The sequence below is a fragment of the Ctenopharyngodon idella genome, chromosome 9 (assembly GCF_019924925.1).
Source record: "Ctenopharyngodon idella isolate HZGC_01 chromosome 9, HZGC01, whole genome shotgun sequence".
In the NCBI taxonomy this organism is placed as follows: Eukaryota; Metazoa; Chordata; class Actinopteri; order Cypriniformes; family Xenocyprididae; genus Ctenopharyngodon; species Ctenopharyngodon idella.
The window spans coordinates 15,474,097-15,491,146 of NC_067228.1; the positions used below are offsets into that span (position 1 = coordinate 15,474,097).

The 17,050-nt window shown below is 35.8% G+C and overlaps 1 protein-coding gene across 1 annotated transcript in view; it reads right to left on the reverse strand.

Annotated features, from left to right (window-relative positions):
• The window catches only part of pdia5 (protein disulfide isomerase family A, member 5), a 65,130-nt gene that overhangs the window by 23,483 nt on the left and 24,597 nt on the right, over window positions 1–17,050 (reverse strand). Inside the window, exons 8-13 of the mRNA XM_051905436.1 lie at window positions 15,397–15,464; window positions 13,465–13,556; window positions 10,170–10,241; window positions 7,490–7,626; window positions 4,109–4,179; window positions 1,117–1,280 (exon numbers count right to left, since the gene is read on the reverse strand). Coding sequence (XP_051761396.1) covers window positions 1,117–1,280; window positions 4,109–4,179; window positions 7,490–7,626; window positions 10,170–10,241; window positions 13,465–13,556; window positions 15,397–15,464 — 604 coding nt within the window. The remainder of the gene's footprint in view (window positions 1–1,116; window positions 1,281–4,108; window positions 4,180–7,489; window positions 7,627–10,169; window positions 10,242–13,464; window positions 13,557–15,396; window positions 15,465–17,050) is intronic.

Below are 17,050 nucleotides of genomic sequence, written 5' to 3' on the forward strand. Positions count from 1 at the left end.
CAAAATCAAAATTGAAAATCAATTACGATTAATCGCACAGTCCTACTGTATATGCATGTCACTCAATAAACAATTTAAACATGACTTCACTTCAGGACTAAAGAAAATCTAAACTTGTGCTCTCCTGACTTCCCATGTCCCATGGTGTTAGCATAATGCCATGAGTCTGACAACAGGCTTGGCCCTGCTGTTCTGAGACCTGTGAGATGGCACAGTCATGCACTTAAACTCAAAGCTGATGCCCGCACAGCAGGACTGCTCCAGGATCAAAGCAAGGGCAAGCTCTTCCTGAGAGGTCAGTTTAACAGTGATTGATTGAAGTCAAGCTCTGTTGAACACATCCCAAAAAGTCAAGGGAGACAGCAGTGTAAAAGTAAATTCTCAGCCTCCCAGCCCACATGTAGGTCGCTCTTTAGAATCAGTCAGTGCGTGTTTTTGAGAGCATGTTCCCATTGACTGAACCCCTGTCAGTTACGTGGCCCTCTTAGTGTGAAGTTCAGTAATGTGTGAAAAACATATCTAGGTCAAATGTATGTGGCCCTTTCAAACAATTCTGCACCGTCTCACTGAAAAGATTCACTTTTTTTTCTAAAGTCTAGCACTTGTTTTAACTAGGTGACATTCAGTTACCACTTTAGCATATAAAACAAAACAACAAAGTGGGTGCTTAGACACGTTTAGTATTTATAATAGAACTTCCTGACTATTTATAGAGTTAAGAGATTGTAGAGGGTAAGAGCAGTTCAACAAAAAGCAATTTATGCCTCACCTGTACCTGACCTTAGCTGAGCACTAAATCCACCTCCATAATAAATAAACATTATAAAGTATGTAGAAATAAATGAAAGCAAAAACAAGCATTTACCCATGCAGATCTCAATCCACCTACATAACTACATCCACAGTCAAAAACAGCCATTGGGTTTTATCTGTTTTGTGCATTAATGCCTATATAGAGATGCACTGCAGAAACAGCATCTTTTCAAGGCCTTTTTTACATTTTATATAGTAGAAAGAGAGAGAAGAAAACAATAATAATAAATAAATTTAATTTCTCATGCTGTTGGTCAATAATCCATCGAACAGCAGAGTGGAAAAGACTAAGGGTCAACTTACTTCTGCAGCCACTCGATGATCTTGTCCTTGCTCCGGAGTTGAGGAAGCGTGTACTTCTCCTCCCCCTTTTCAAAGTACTTCACTGTGGGGAAGCCTGAGATTTTAAACCGCTCTCCGACGGACTTGTGAATGGTGGCATCCACTGCTGCCAATACACCTGGGCTCTAAAACCATACAGATAAACAAAGAGAGAAAAGTACCGTTTACTTTCAGCTGATTAATTAAAATACATAAAGATCATAAAAACATAGATCCTACATGTTAGACATTGTTAGTCTATTTGTTAAAAAAAAAAAAAAAAAAGCCTGTGCAAACTGATCTTTTTCAATGTGATCAAGGTGCCAAGCAAATTAGAGATGCTCATTTAATCCAAGTCACTCTCTAAAAACTTACCAGCAATTATGGAACTCATTTAGTTTCAAATGTCTATGTGAACAACTTAATTAAAATCATGAGGATACATAATTTGAGAACAGAGCAAGTTGTCATTTTAATACTGATTGTGTTCTGTGATTGAAGGGACCTCCTGTAGGTGGAGTAGATGAGATGCATAATTATTCAACAATTTCTAAGGCTCAGGAGAGGAGATTGAGAATATAGCCTTCAATTCCCTCAAACATTATATTTTAAAACCACTTTCTGTATATCTAAAGATAGAGTATATCTGTCTTTATGTCTAACTGGTTTAAATTAGGAATGTTAAAGGGTTAGTTCACCCAGAAATGAAAATTCTGACATTAATTACTCACCCTCATGTCGTCCTCATGTCGTTCGACCTTCGTTCATCTTCGGAACAGAAATTAAGATATTTTTGATCAAATCCGACGGCTCAGTGAGGCCTGCATTGACAGCAAGTTAATTTACACTTTAAATGCCCAGAAAGGTACTAAAACAAGAATATGTCTGTGCGCCAAAAAAACTAATTAATGACTTTATTCAACAATATCTAGTGATGGGCGATTTCAAAACACTGCTTTATGAAGCTTCGAAGCTTTACGAATCTTTTGTTTCGAATCAGTGGTTCGGAGCATCAAAGTCACATGATTTCAGTAAACGAGACTTCGTTACGTCATAAGTGTTTTGAAATTTCAGTGGTTCACATGACTTTGGCAGTTTGATACACGCTCCGAACCACTGATTTGAAACAAAAGATTCATAAAGCTTCAAAGCTTCATGAAGCAGTGTTTTGAAATCACCCATCACTAGGTATTGTTGAATAAAGTCGTTATTTTGTTCTTTTGCCGCACAAAAAGTATTCTCGTTGCTTCATAACATTAAGGTTGAACCACTGTAGTCACATGAGCTGTTTTAAATATATCTTTAGTACCTTTCTGGGTGTTTGAAAGTGTAAATTAACTTGCTGTCAATGCAGGCCTCACTGAGCCATTGGATTTTATCAAAAATATCTTGTGTTTTGAAGATGAACGAAGGTCTTACGGGTGTGGAACGACTTGAGGGTGAGTAATTAATGACAGAATTTTCATTTTTGAGTGAACTAACCCTTTAAAGTTAATATGTGAATTCATGTGATTTAAAAACAACAACTAAAAACTTTGCATTTCATGAAATATCATATCTTATTTTTTTCTGCAAGAGGGACACAAAGAGCACTGTTGCATAAATATACCCTTTGAGTGTCATGCACACAAATTGCAGAAAATTATAGTTACACAAAGGCCTAATGTATAGACAGATTTGTGACATCCCCAGTTTAAACAATCAATTTGTTGAAGTTGTGGAGACAACAGGCAAGTTTTTCCTGATGAAATGACAGCACAATTTGGCACAGCTTTGTTTCCACCATTATATAGCTGCAGAATGGACTGTCATTATGAATGTTTCCTCAGCTTAAACTCAATTAACTGCCTCTTTCTGCAAACATCTGTCAGTGGGATACCTTAAATCTATGATGAGAGCCTGGGTCATTATCACAAACAAAGGATTTGTGTTTGAGTTTAGGCACCAACCCCGCAGGGGCCAAATAATCTATGGACAGCTATCGGATCTGTGAGCCAATTAGAAGTGTATGCAAACCAAACCACTTGACAACCAATACACAAACACATCTCTCTCATTAAAGTAACAGTGCCGCATTTCAACAACACACTTCAGAGATAAGCACGGCCGCTTCAATTTCTCCACCATCCACTTGCAAAATGTCATGTTCGTAACCCCTTATGTCTGACAGTCATATATGCACATTTAAACACCCTTATACCAAACTCTCAGCGAGATGCAAATTAAATTTTTTTTCTTTTTTGAAGATCTTGACACATGGACTCTCTCTTTAAACTGTGTAGGGCTGTGAGCAAAAGGAATGAGAAAAATAAATGACTTCAGCTCTCTCAAGGGAGAAGATGTGAGGACTAGAGCAAGTATTAGATAATGCATAATGTGTCGTTACTGAACTCTGGGAAGAGCATCACTCCGAGTAGCTCCAAGCTGAAGGCTAGAGGGACAGCACAGAGGAAAAGGAAAATGAGATAAATACTCCAACTATAAGGCTCTGGTGACTGAAATTGGCCTGCGTTTGTAGACTAGAAAGCACAGCCAGCGCTGCGGACAGCCCTGGAAAATGAGAAACACACCACTCGCACACCATGGCCAGAAATGTTTGTGAACTGTAAATGTCTCAGGTTGTAATTTTAAAGCTTAAAAAAAACATATCATGGAAGGACAGAAATTTAGAATCCAAAGGTTGTTGAAGAGTAAAACATTATTTTGGGATTTGCCACAGGGTGTTATCAAATTTTCTAGGATGATGGGAAATTACAATTGGCTTTTTTAAATCAAGCCAATTGGACACAGACTTTTTTTTTTTTTTACAAGGAATGCCTCAAAGCAAAAATTACACACCTAGAACCATTTCATTAAGTACACAAGTACTATCCTGCCTCTAAGTTGCCTCTTGCAAATACCAAGGATGTATGAATTTTACAACAAGCACATATCCATCTCCCATATGTCAGAGAATTAGTATGAAGGAACTCACCTCTGGGTTTTTGTTGAGAATCTCAGCAGCTTCATCATACTCTGGCTTCATCTTCTTACAGTGGCCACACCCTAAAGACCATCACAAGGAAGAAAATCAGAATTTGAATAATTTGAACAAAATTAACACATAACCAAAAAAAGTATGAGAAACAAAAAATGTTTTACAAAATGTATTTTTACAGTAGGGCTGTCAAAGTTATGTGCACTTTTAGATATTAAAGTCCCCCTGGCCTGTAGTCAATAATTTTATCCCTTAAAACTCATCTTTGATCACCAAAATTACATATTTAAATGTTTTCTTCATGTGAAAAAAAAAAAAATCTTAATGCCTTAAAATAGCTTGAATGTAACTCTACACCCTTGCCTTATTTAATATACACAGATCTATGAATATGATAATTAGCCCCACCCCCACTCACTCACACGAGCTCAGACAAGATCCACTCGGTCAACTTACCGAGGTAAACGCTGCACAATGGTATCACTTTTTTATACAACGTCAGACACATAACGGTAATTAATATGATAAGCGTTTTGCTTGACTATGTTATCAAACAGCTAATAATGTGTTGCTAATGTTACACTAACCATGTTCACATTCATGAGTCAGCTGCCTTCTAACAATCAGTATCCTTAAAAATGCTTTGAACAACTCGGAACGTCAGTGGAGAAAGGCATATAGTTCATCATAACATCGTAATATGCATCATACACCCGTCATATTGCTAAATCTACCCGATTGTTTATATCAACAGAAAAATATCCCGGGATAACCTTCTTTTGAGACTCTCCTGCACGGTTATCAGTTAATGATATGCTAAAGCCTGCCGGCACATTGACGTGATTGGTTACAAGGTAGTTTGTGACATCAGAAACACCAGCGATTTCAAACCGCGGGTTTGAGACTGTCTTTGGTTTACTGAAGTTTTAAAGAGAAAATACTCAGCAATGGTGTTGACTTATGAACTTGCACATGGTTTGTCTTAAAGCATGTTAAAAACACCAGATAGACATATGAACAACATTAAAAACTTGATTTTCACCACAGGGGGACTTTAATCAAATCTGATTAGCATAATGATTTTTTACATTAACATTTCACCAGGCTTTATAATATTACTACTTCACTCTGCTTTCTAGACTGATCACAAGTTATGAAAAGAATTGTAATTCTTTTATTCTATTGACAGCACTAGTTTTTAACAGTATTAAAAAAATAAATGTGCATATAGTTTTGTGAAAGAAAAATGGATTTACTTGAATATTCAAGTAAATAAAGGTATGCTACAGTTCAAAAGTTTAGGAACAGTAAGATTTTTTTTTTTTAAAGAAATTAATATTTTTAATTGAGCAACGATACATGAAATTGATAAAAAGTGACAGTAAAGACTTTACATTAATACAAAAGACAAAATAAATGCTGTTCTTTTGAATGTTTTCTTTATCAAAAGATTCCTGAAAAACATGTATCACAGTTTCCACAAAAATATTAGGCAGCACAGTGTTGACAACATTGATAATAATAGAAAATGTTTTTATATGCACCAAATCAGCATATCAGAATGATTTCTGAAGGATCATGTGACACTGAAGATTGGAGTAATGATGCTGAAAATTCAACTTTGCCATCATAGGAATAAATTACATTTTAAAAATATATTAAAATAGAAAAAAGTTATTTTAAATTGTAATAATATTTCACAATATTACGGTTGTTATTTTTCAAATAAATGCAGCCTCAGTGAGCATAGAAACTTCTTTCAAAAACATAAAATATGTTATGTTCATTCTTATGTTCATTTGTTTATTCCCATAGTGTAAATAAATACATAAATCCAATCGTAAACCAGAGGTGGTTTGATGGGTGGCCTGCTTTGATTGTTTTAAAGAAGTTTTGGGTTCTTGTCAGCTGGTCAGACTGGAAGACCAACTAAAAGACTTCATGTTAGTCATAAAATTATCAGAAACAGCACTCATCTGGAAAGAAATTATATTTCCCTTCTAAATATTTAAAGATATTTCTTTCCAATTCTCCACCTGTTACATAATCATAACAGCCTTTCCAGTAAAGATGAGCCAGAGCTCACCAAGTCAAGCCTGGATTTATTACGCACTTATTCACACTATGGGAATATGAAAAAATCTGGTCACTGATTTATAAATGTGTTTGCATTTTTGTAAGAATAATGCAACTTTTTGTTTTTAATTAATAAAAGTGACACATGAAATTTGCACACTGAGGGGGGTGTCAGTATGCATTGTGTCTCTGCAGAGAAAGGATCTTTTTTTTCTTTCACCAAACAGCAGTGTCGATTATGTGTGTCGAGTCCTAACCGATGTTGTCATTGGCATAACGATAACTGCGTGCATGTGAACCGAGGTTTATGTCTAAACAAGGATATTGCATTTGGTCTAGCTGATGAGAACGTAAATGAGTCATTCCGTACCTTCTCAGTATATTCACGTAGAGAGAGAGTTTGTGCATATACTGTAGGCTCAGAGGCAGATTGGTAGGATACACTCTGTGTCATACAGGAAATGAATATGTTCTATCAGAGGTGTTTGATCAAAAATGTATGAAACCTGAGAGCTATCTTCCTTCAATCACTAAAAAAGCAACCTCCTAAGAAACTGAAATACTACAGACATGCTCATATCAGCAAATCTGTGTCAGGCAAATTCATCTGAGAATAAAATTGATAGACAAACACATCAACAGCGCACAAGTGCAATTCAACCAAGATAAACATATTAACACAATGTTCTCAGAGTGTTTTGTCTGTCTTTGAACTCTATTGGTGTTCAAATTAGACTTAAAAAAATGATGGTAATGATCCTTATACTGTAAAATATCCATGTACTGTACAATGATATCACATGGCACTCCAATGTACTTTAAAGAGTACTATGGTTCTACCTATGTGTGCAAATAATTATGGTGTTATTGTAATAACATTTCCATAAAAACATGGTAATTCAGTGATTTTGACGACTTTCTTGCCAACATAATACTAACAATTGGGGATAGTTCACCCAAAAATGAAAATTCTGTCATCATTTACTCGCTCTCATGTTGTTCCAATCTTGTAGGATTTTCTTTCTCTTGCGGAACTCAAAAAAGGTGGATGTGGATGAATGAATTCATACAGGTTTGGAATGATATAAGTGACAGAATTTTTTTTTTGAGTGCATTATCCCTTTAACAACCCCTAAATTTCATTTACTATCCCTTTTACTACCCCTAAATGTCATTCAAGCCCCTAAACTGAACCCTAAAATCTTATTGGTTGATATAGATATATTCTTCCAGGACCAATAAAGATCATACTTGTAAAATTCAGTCACCATGACCAGCAAGAGCCGTGTTGATGATACTCACAGGGAGCGTAGAACATGACCAGGACTGAAGGATGCTCCTCCAGGAACGTGTCAAAAGACTCATCGGTCAGATGGAAAACCGCTGAGCCGGACTCTGACCAGGGTACCTCTGGAGTTTTAGGTTGTGGAGGCTGAGGGCTACGCAACATAAAAACAAGTAGTTAAAAGCATTTCCATTAGTCAATATGCTTTTGTTGTCTCAAAGCCTATGAACTTCATGACTCAGCTACATGACTCAAAACTCTCCAAATGACTAATGAGAGGCACCTAAGCTCTAAGTTGGACTCTGCCAGTACACTACATCTGGCGGGGAACGGTCACACCCACATGACTGAAGAGAGCTAGCCTGAGCCTGCAATTCACATCTGTCTCCTGATGGGCCCTGTGCCCATACAAGAACAGTCCAAATGATTCCCTCGTAGAGTGCAAAGAGCCAAAAGCTTGGCTTCTAGAAGTGAGTCAGCTGAACAAAGACTAGCCAGAGGCAGCTTTGCCAGAGACAAACACTAGCAAACTCAACCATTCAGTGGGTAAAATGCACTAAATGGTTGGGGTTGCTAGTGTTTTCCATTTACTTCATTCAAAATTAATTCCAAGCTAGGGACATCTGAAAGTGTTTTGAGAGCAGGAGGTCACAATTGGAATCTTTTAACATGCACTTGTTTTGGTCAATCAACTCCAGCTGTCATATACTGTAGTTTATGGGATTGCAATAATGATTTTCTGTTTCTCACAAACTATAGACCACCCACAGTCCATTCACTGACTGTATCACGGGTATACAGCACACAAAAATAGTAAGAGCTGGCTGAAATTGCTAGTTCCAAACGAATTGGTTAGCAACTTTTAATAGTCCCCCTAAAAACAAAGTGTTTATAATGTACCGGTTTGCTATAGTGATCATTTCTGAGGAACAACCAATAATTGGATTTGTTTTCCTGGGGTGCGTTTCCCAAAGCAAGTTCCGTCATTACCAATAGAGTTCAATGGGACTTACGACCATACAGTAGTTGACTAACGATGCTTTTGGGAAACGCACCCCTAGGGTCTGTTCTTTGTGCGTTGCTAACTCAGTTAGCTGGATTTGATTGATGACAATTTGGCATAATCTTGGATTGTACGGTTCTTCGAACCATTAAAACAATACTGTTCAAAGGTTTAGGGTTGGCAATAATTTATTTTCAAAAGAAGTCTTTATGTTCACCTTGGCTACATTTATTTTATCAAAAATACAGTAAAAACAGTAATATTGTGAAATAGTATTACAAATTAAAATAACTTTTTTTATTTAAATATATTTTTAAAATGCATTTTATTCCTGTGATGGCAAAGCTGAATTTTCAGCAGCCAGTGTCACATGATCCTCAGAAAATATTCTAATATGCTGATTTGGTGCTCATTTCATTATTATCAATGTTGAAAACAGTTGTGCTGCTTAACATTTTTGTGAAAACCCTGATTCTTTTTTTCAGGATTCTTTGATGAACAGTAAGTTTCATAAGAACAGAATCTATTTGAAATATAAATCTTTTGTAGCATTATTTTGTAAGATTTTACCGTTAAATTTTGAGCAATTTAAAGCATTTGCTGAATAAAAACATTACTTTCTTTCCAAAAAAAAAAAAAAAAAACTTTTAAACTGCTGCGTATTTTTTAATTTGCAAACCCAATTTTCATTCTACACTGGTTTAATATTAAGTTCAGATTATCTATCAGTAAAGGTAACACTTTAGCATAGGGAACACATATAAACTATTAACTGCAAATTTTTCCTCAATAAACTTCTAATTTACTGCTTATTAATAGTTATTAAGTTAGTTGTCAAATTTAGGTATTGGGTATTTGGATTAAGAATGTAGAATAAGGTCATGCAGAATAAGGCATTAATATGTGCTTAATAAGTACTAATACATAGCCAATATTCTAGTAATATGCATGCTAATAAGCAACTAGATAAAATACATAAAGTGTTACCCCAGTAAATAACAAAAAATGCAAAACAAGCTTTGGTTAGACTTGTGACATATTGTTGAAACAGTCCTATTGAGAAGTTATTGACCAGAATAAGTGGACCAGACTTAATGCCAATAAAAACGGTCTAGCTATACTAGACTACTCACTAACTATTCATGTGTCATGTTAAAGCACACAATTCAAAACTTTAACAATAGAAATATTGCTCAGTACAGTACACTACAGGGATGTTCTGGCCTAGTTCAACTGGTCTGGTTCTTGACCCATAATATCGGCATTTTTTTTTTTTTTTTTTAATGTTGCTAGGCAATTGGGCCACTGCATGGAACATTCATGCAATCCATAAATTACTTGTTGCGTTGCATGCTCAGTTCTAGTGAAGTTAATCTCTGAGACGTGTACATAGGCAGTGTAGACTTATTTTATATTTTGTTCACTCTGTCAGTTTAATAGTTGGTTAAGACACTGCAGAGAGCTTAAAGCCTCATCACATCTTTGTTAGGAGGCACAGAGGACTGTTTACATCCAGTGTTTTACAGTGCATATCATGTCTTTCACACCACAGTTCCTGTAAAACACTCCCTGGATAATGGTGTCACACATCTTCAAAACATAGTGATTCTTTACAGCTTTTATAATAGTAGGGTGCTATTATGAATGATGTTTGTTGAAAGTTGAAGAAAAGTGTAGATTATTTATTTACTCACTTTTTCAACCAATCAGCGATGTCTTTGGAGGTGGCTCCATAATTCTCATAGTGATGCAAGAATTTCCCCTTCCTTTTTGAAAAAAAGAACAAAAAAAAGGCAGAATAAATCTTTATGATTAATTATTAACTGGCTGAAAACAAATAATTTCATCATAAGCAAACAAAACAACTGTACATTTTCATCACCGATATAAGATGGACACAATTTTGGGAGGAAAAAAATAGTTTGTAAAATAGGTCGGAGTGATTGGTGCACATGCCCCTGCCACGGTGCTTGCAGGAGACATGGGATTGATTCTGGCCCATGTCCTATCACGATCCCATTATTTTCTGTCCTCGCTCTACTGTCTATATAAAAAAAAATGACCAAAAGTTTTTAAAACAGAAACAGAAGGTTTGTTTAAAGCTGTTAGCATTGATTTAAAAAAAATCAGTTCAAATCTTGCCTTCTTTCAAAAAGGACATACTAAATGGGAGAAGTCAATATTTATTAGTACTTATTTTCTCAACATAAATTGCACTAGACAGCTTAGGATATTTGTGCCCAAACACAAAGATGCAGGGCATCCAAGACCACTGCTAGCTTATTGCGATCCAAGATAAACATTTTAAATGAGCATTTGACTCAAAGCTAATTAAGCCATTTGGCCCAGGGCTCTTAGCATAATTAAAGACCTCAGCTAGCAGCCTTTGTGCTCTTACTAATCCATACAACCACAAGCAGATCATGAACATATACAGAAATGCTCTTGAACACACAGCAGCATACAGAAGAAGGCTTCATGCATCGGAAACTCAAGTTTTATCTGCCATCATCTGCTCCCGTTCTGTGACTCAACATAATCTGCAGCAAGTGAGAGCTTAGCAGAGACGCTGGCAGTGGACTGTCATTTGTAACGGTCACTAATCAGTTGGGATCCACAAGCGCTGTGGCAACCTAAACAAAGAAATATAATAATAAAGTGGAAAGCCCATGTCCATCAAACAGAATTATCACTTTAGTGTCAGGCTAAATCTTGATTTTCTAGTCGGAAAAAACATGTTTGCCTAAAGTGACTTTCAAATTCCAAGGGACCTCAAAACCTTACTTAATGAAGATCTGTTTGCAATCCACAGCAGTAATAAAAAAATAAAATAAAATAAAATAAAATAAAATAAAATAAAAATAATTATGCTCTCTTTGAACCATGATCACAGACAAATAATGCATTACTGAAATGATTCTAAAGAGCAGTGCTGAGGTAGGGAGGTGTGGTGTGATGTAAAGATCTGGCCTTTGGGCAGAGGACTGCTTTAATTACCTTCTAGTAATTAAAACAGCTGTGTAATGAAGGAGCACTAAACAAGCTAAATGCACACAGCTGCAGCAGTGAGTCTAAATATACTTGCAAAAGACTCTGGACAAATTGCACCATGCAGAGAATACACATTAAAATTCTCTAATTCATTTAAAATCATAAATCATCCCTTTTGCTGGGGCTATTAGTTCTAGCACGCTACATATAAAAAGCTGCCCCAAAAATGTCTTAGCAATGAATTAATTTTAACCTTTGGAATTTAATATGCAAAGATTATTTTGTGGAAGAAATTAGTACTTTTTCAAATAATGCAAATCACTTCTCTGCCCCGCAATGCTATGCTGTGTACGGTCAAGAACATTTTGTGCAACTATAAGTTTAAACTACTTCAACAAATATTTACTAGAATTAACATATTTTATGTATTTTTGGAACTTTTCTTTAATGTACAGAATAACCTACTGATGAAATCTTTAATTTGTACTTGCTTTCTTTATCCATTATTTAACAGTGTTGTTGTCAGTAACAAAATTAAAATAATAAAAACCACTGATTAAAGTGTTTTTTGTGGTTAACACTCCACAAAACTGATGTTCATTACGGTGCATTTTTTGATGCTGACATTTCATGTACTTGGGCCTGTGGAAAACGAAGGACTGGTGAATGGTTCTACGAAAAGCACCGACATCTCCAAAAATCCTTTCAAAACATTTGTTGTGTATGAGACGGAGCCAGTGGCCCTTAATTGGACTTTAGAAAAAGTACCATTCTGATCTATCTTTCCCAGTCTCCTTCAGACCAAATGCATCACAAATGTACAATCCTATGACACTAGAGTTTTAATAAAGCAGAACTGGTTTAAGAAAAGTATTATGGGTAGGGCTGGTGAAAATGTTTTTTTTTTTTTTTTGACATTAGGCTTCCTATAGTTAAGTTACATTAAAGGATTAGTTCACTTCTGAATGAAAATTTCCTGATAATTTACCCATGTCTTTGATGTCAAGATGTTCATGTCTTTCTTTTTTCAGTCAAAAAGAAATTAAGGTTTTTGAGGAAAACATTCCAGGATTTTTCTCCATATAGTGGACTTCAGTGGGGTTCAGCGGGTTGAAGGTACAAATTGCAGTTAAGTGCAGCTTCAAAGGGCTCTACACAATCTCAGACGAGGAATAAGGGTCTTATCTAGCGAAACGATTGGTCATTTTCTAAAAAAAAATATAAATGTATATACTTTTTAACCACAAACACTTGTCTTGCACTAGCTCTGCGATCCGCACGCATGACGTAATCATGTTACAAAGTTCATGCGTGACGCAGGCGGAAGTACTGATCCAGTGTCTACAAAGCGAATGTGCAAAGACTAAACTAAATGCCCTTTACAAAAAAAAACAACAACAACAACAACAAAAAAAAAAAAAAGGGTAAAACAACGATATCAGACGATTTTGAAGTTGGAGGAGAAAATTAGATGAAGTTTTTCACCCTACCACGGTACTTCCGTCTACAACACACATGACCTTTCATCGTAATGCGTGGCGCATCGCAGAGCAGTGCAAGATGAGCATTTGTGGTTAAAAGGTATATACATTTTTATTTTTTTTAGAAAATGAACGATCGTTTCACTAGATAAGACCCTTATTCCTCATCTTAATTTCTTTTCAACTGAAGAAAGAAAGACATGAACATTTTGGATGACATGTTGGTGAGTAAATTATCAGGAAATTTTAATTCAGAAGTGAACTAATCCCTTAATGTCCTTCCTATTTTGTGGAATTAAATAATTTACTTGCCAACAATGACTGATTGGTTGAAATAATAATAAAAAGCCATTTAAGCCATTGCAGAGGAAATAGAGATATATATTGCAACATCAACAGGCTGAAAAAAAATTGATCCTTTTTAGCTATATCACTCAGCTCTAATGCTTAGCAAATTAGTCCATTTTATTTAGTTTAATTGGTGACATTGCTTGTGTTTATGCAGAATCAAACTTACTCAAAGTAGCAGAAGGTTGGGTAGCCCTTGACGCTGAACTCCTGTTTGAGCCCGTCAAACTCCGCCGGGTGCACGTTCATCCCAGCCAACACCTACAACCAAAGCAATGAATTAGACTCCAAACAAACAATCCCTGTCTAGCACCTCAAACACAGGAAAATGAAGATGAATGGCCACATCAGAGTACGCAGAAAGCTTGTCGACAGAGATGGCATGCAGTGAAGTGGCACACGGTAAATATCCAACTCTTTCATGACATTGCAGGCTTGACCTGACATGCTAATCGCATCTTGAAAACAATTTCAACTCGCTTTGGTTTGGAGGAAGGTTTTGGAAGGCACTACAGACTCAATTTACTTTGAGAAAACATGAGAAAACTTCATCCATTTCAATGGTGTGTCACACTGCTAAGTTGAAAAAATAAAGCTTGTGCCCTAATTTCAAACAAACTGCGCTGTTATGACAGGCCATGCTTGATAATGAATTCCAAAATAAATGCATATTATCCCAGAGTAAGTCACAAATCATCTCGGGTGCCTCGTATGCATCCATCAGGCCAATGAAAAATATGCAGACGAACTCTGCTGACCAGCTATTACCTCCCAAATCCATCAATGTTTCTGCAGCGCTATCAGCTTCTCGCCACATGCACGTGGAAACTCAGAAACACAGGAGGCAGCAAATCTACTCATCGCGTCCATAACAGCAAGCTACCCATTCATTATGTAAATCTCTAAAGAGCACTTTATTTACTAGTGCTAACCCATCAGTCCAGGGTTAGAGAAATAATTACTGCTCCGTTTGTGGGGAAAAGAAAATAATAATTATAATAGTAACACCTTACAATAAGGTTCAATTCATTAACGTTAGTTAATGCATTAGGTATCGTGAAGAATTAACATTTTTTACAGCATTTATTAATGCAGGTTCATGATAATCTATTGTTCTTTGTTAATTAATGTTCATAATACTTATACTAATACTAATTATAGTACATGAAAGTTGAAATGTTAAAAATGTGTAAGTATACATTACTGTTCAAAATTTTGGGGTCAGTTTTTTTTGGTCAATTTTGGGTTATATAAACTGATCAAAAGTGACAATTAAGACATTTATAATGTTACACAAGTTTTCTATTTCACATAAATGCTGTTCTTTTGAATGATCTATTCATAAAAAAAAAAACTGTTGTTAACAAATTGAACCTTATTGTAAGGTGTTAACATATAAGTAATAAAACAAATCTCCTTCCTTTTGTGTGGTTTTTCTTTATGCGATACATTTTTCAGTTTACCATTGGATAAAAGGAACATACTAACCTTTTCAGAAAGGAACATAAAAACCTTCAGCTGCACGATACTAACCAATGTTTTCTTGACTTACGTAAGCTTCCACGCTGACAACATTCCTGCTTTGACATTCACAGTGGGGTCTTCTTTAAAAACGTTCAATTTCGATTTGGAAAATTTGAGTTTGAATGAAAGTTCAACCATCTATGTTTGTGCTTCTGTGTACTTTCTGAGATGTGTGCCAGGGAGAAGGACAGAGGGAGATAAAAAAGAAAAAAGAGAAGGACTGAGAGAGAAAAATGTGTGGTTGAAGTGTACTGTGGGTCCCCCAGCAGCGCACATAGAGATATTGAGCTGAGCTGGCATATAATCCATACTTCACCATAGACTTCAACAGCAGGAAGTACATCCTATAACTGTACTATGAAATCAGCAGAAGAGCTTTTAAGCAAAATTGCCTCTCGCTCTAATGAGGGGGAACTAAACATTCTGTCAAAAAGGGACGTCAATGGTTTCGGAAAACATCCACCTGTTAAGTGATTCAACAACTGTACCAGATATGGTTAAAAAAAACAAAAAAAAAAAACATTTGGTTGAGATACAGGAATCAATAGGTCTAATTCTAACATGCTACTGCACTTACATATTTTCCTTTTGTCTCAGTGGCTGCTTGCTGGAAAATGGGCTGCATCCTTTTACATACACCACACCCTACATGTAGAGATGTTGGAGGTTAAAGTGCGGGCACATTAATGAAATATTAGACAAAATTTTATGGACAAAAGGTCTATTGTCAATACTGTAGCAATGTATGAATCACAGCTCACACAGAAGTCACTTTGGTCACACTTTAGATTAGGGTCCAGTTCTCACTATTAACTACAACTTTTGTCACAATGAACTCCTAAATATTGCTTATTAAATGTATAGTTCATCCAAAAAGCAAAATTATCCCATGATTTACTCACCCTCAAGCCATTCTAGGTGTATATGACTTTCGTCTTTCAGACGAACACAATCAGAGATATATTTAAAAATATCCTTAGTCCTCCAAGGCTTATAATGGCAGTGAATAGAGGGCTGTGTTTTGAAGTAAAAAATAATGCATCCATCTATATAAAAAAATAAGTAATCCATACGATTCCAGGGGGTTCATAAAGGCCTTCTGAAGCAAAGCAATGCGTTTTTGTAAGAAAAATATCCATATTTAAAACTTTATAAATTCAAATAAATAGCTTCCGGCGGACGACCGTACTCAGAAAGCGCAAGTGCCAAATGAGTAATCCTCTGACACGATGTATGACACAGTATGTAGGAGTATTGTAAGCTTAAACGCCTCTCATGGTTCAAACAAATAGGGCTGTGCAACAAATTTAAGCTCTTCTTCTCTTATATCGAAATCCTCTGACATTTCTCTTTAAAAATGATAATTTTAGACTTATAATCTGATTTGTTTTGCTTCATCCTCTGTGCCTCTGTGTTTGTCATTACGTTGTGCGTCAGGTCAAAGGATACTCTTCCACTGCAAATCGACTTGCGCATTCTGTGTGTGGTTGTCCGCTGGAAGCTAGTTATTTAAATTTATAATGTTTTAACATGGATATTTTTCTCACAAAAATGCATCACTTCGCTTCAGAAGACCTTTATTAACCCCCTAGAGTCATATGGATTACCTTTTTTATGGATGGATGCATTATTTTTGGCCCCCCATTCACAACCATAATAAACCTTGGAGGACTAAGGATATATCGCCGATTGTGTTCGTCTGAAAGAAGATAGTCATATACACCTAGTATGGCTTGAGGGTGAGTAAATCATGGGATAATTTTCATTTTTGGGTGAACTATCCCTTTAAGGGATGCAGAATAGGGTCATTCAGGGTCATTAATATGTGTTTTATAAATACTAATAAACAGCCAATATCCTAGTAATAGGCATGCTAATAAGCAACTAGTTAATAGTGAGAATTGGACCCTCAACTAAAAAGTGTTAACATCAAAACCAAGTAGCTTTCTGTTGGTCAGTCTGCCAAATCCGTGTGACCAACTTAAACCATTGTAAAATCTGTGTGGGGTGGTGAGACATTTCTTGAAAGAAACCTCTTATGATCATCAATACATACTATATTACTGTTTTTACTATATTCTTGTTTATATAAACAAGAATACAGTAAAAACAGTAATATAGTAAAATACTATTACACTTTAAAATGACTTTTCTCTTTCTACTATGCAGATTAGGTGCTCAGGATTATTATCAATGTTGAAAACTATTGTGCTTCTTAATAGTTTTGTGTA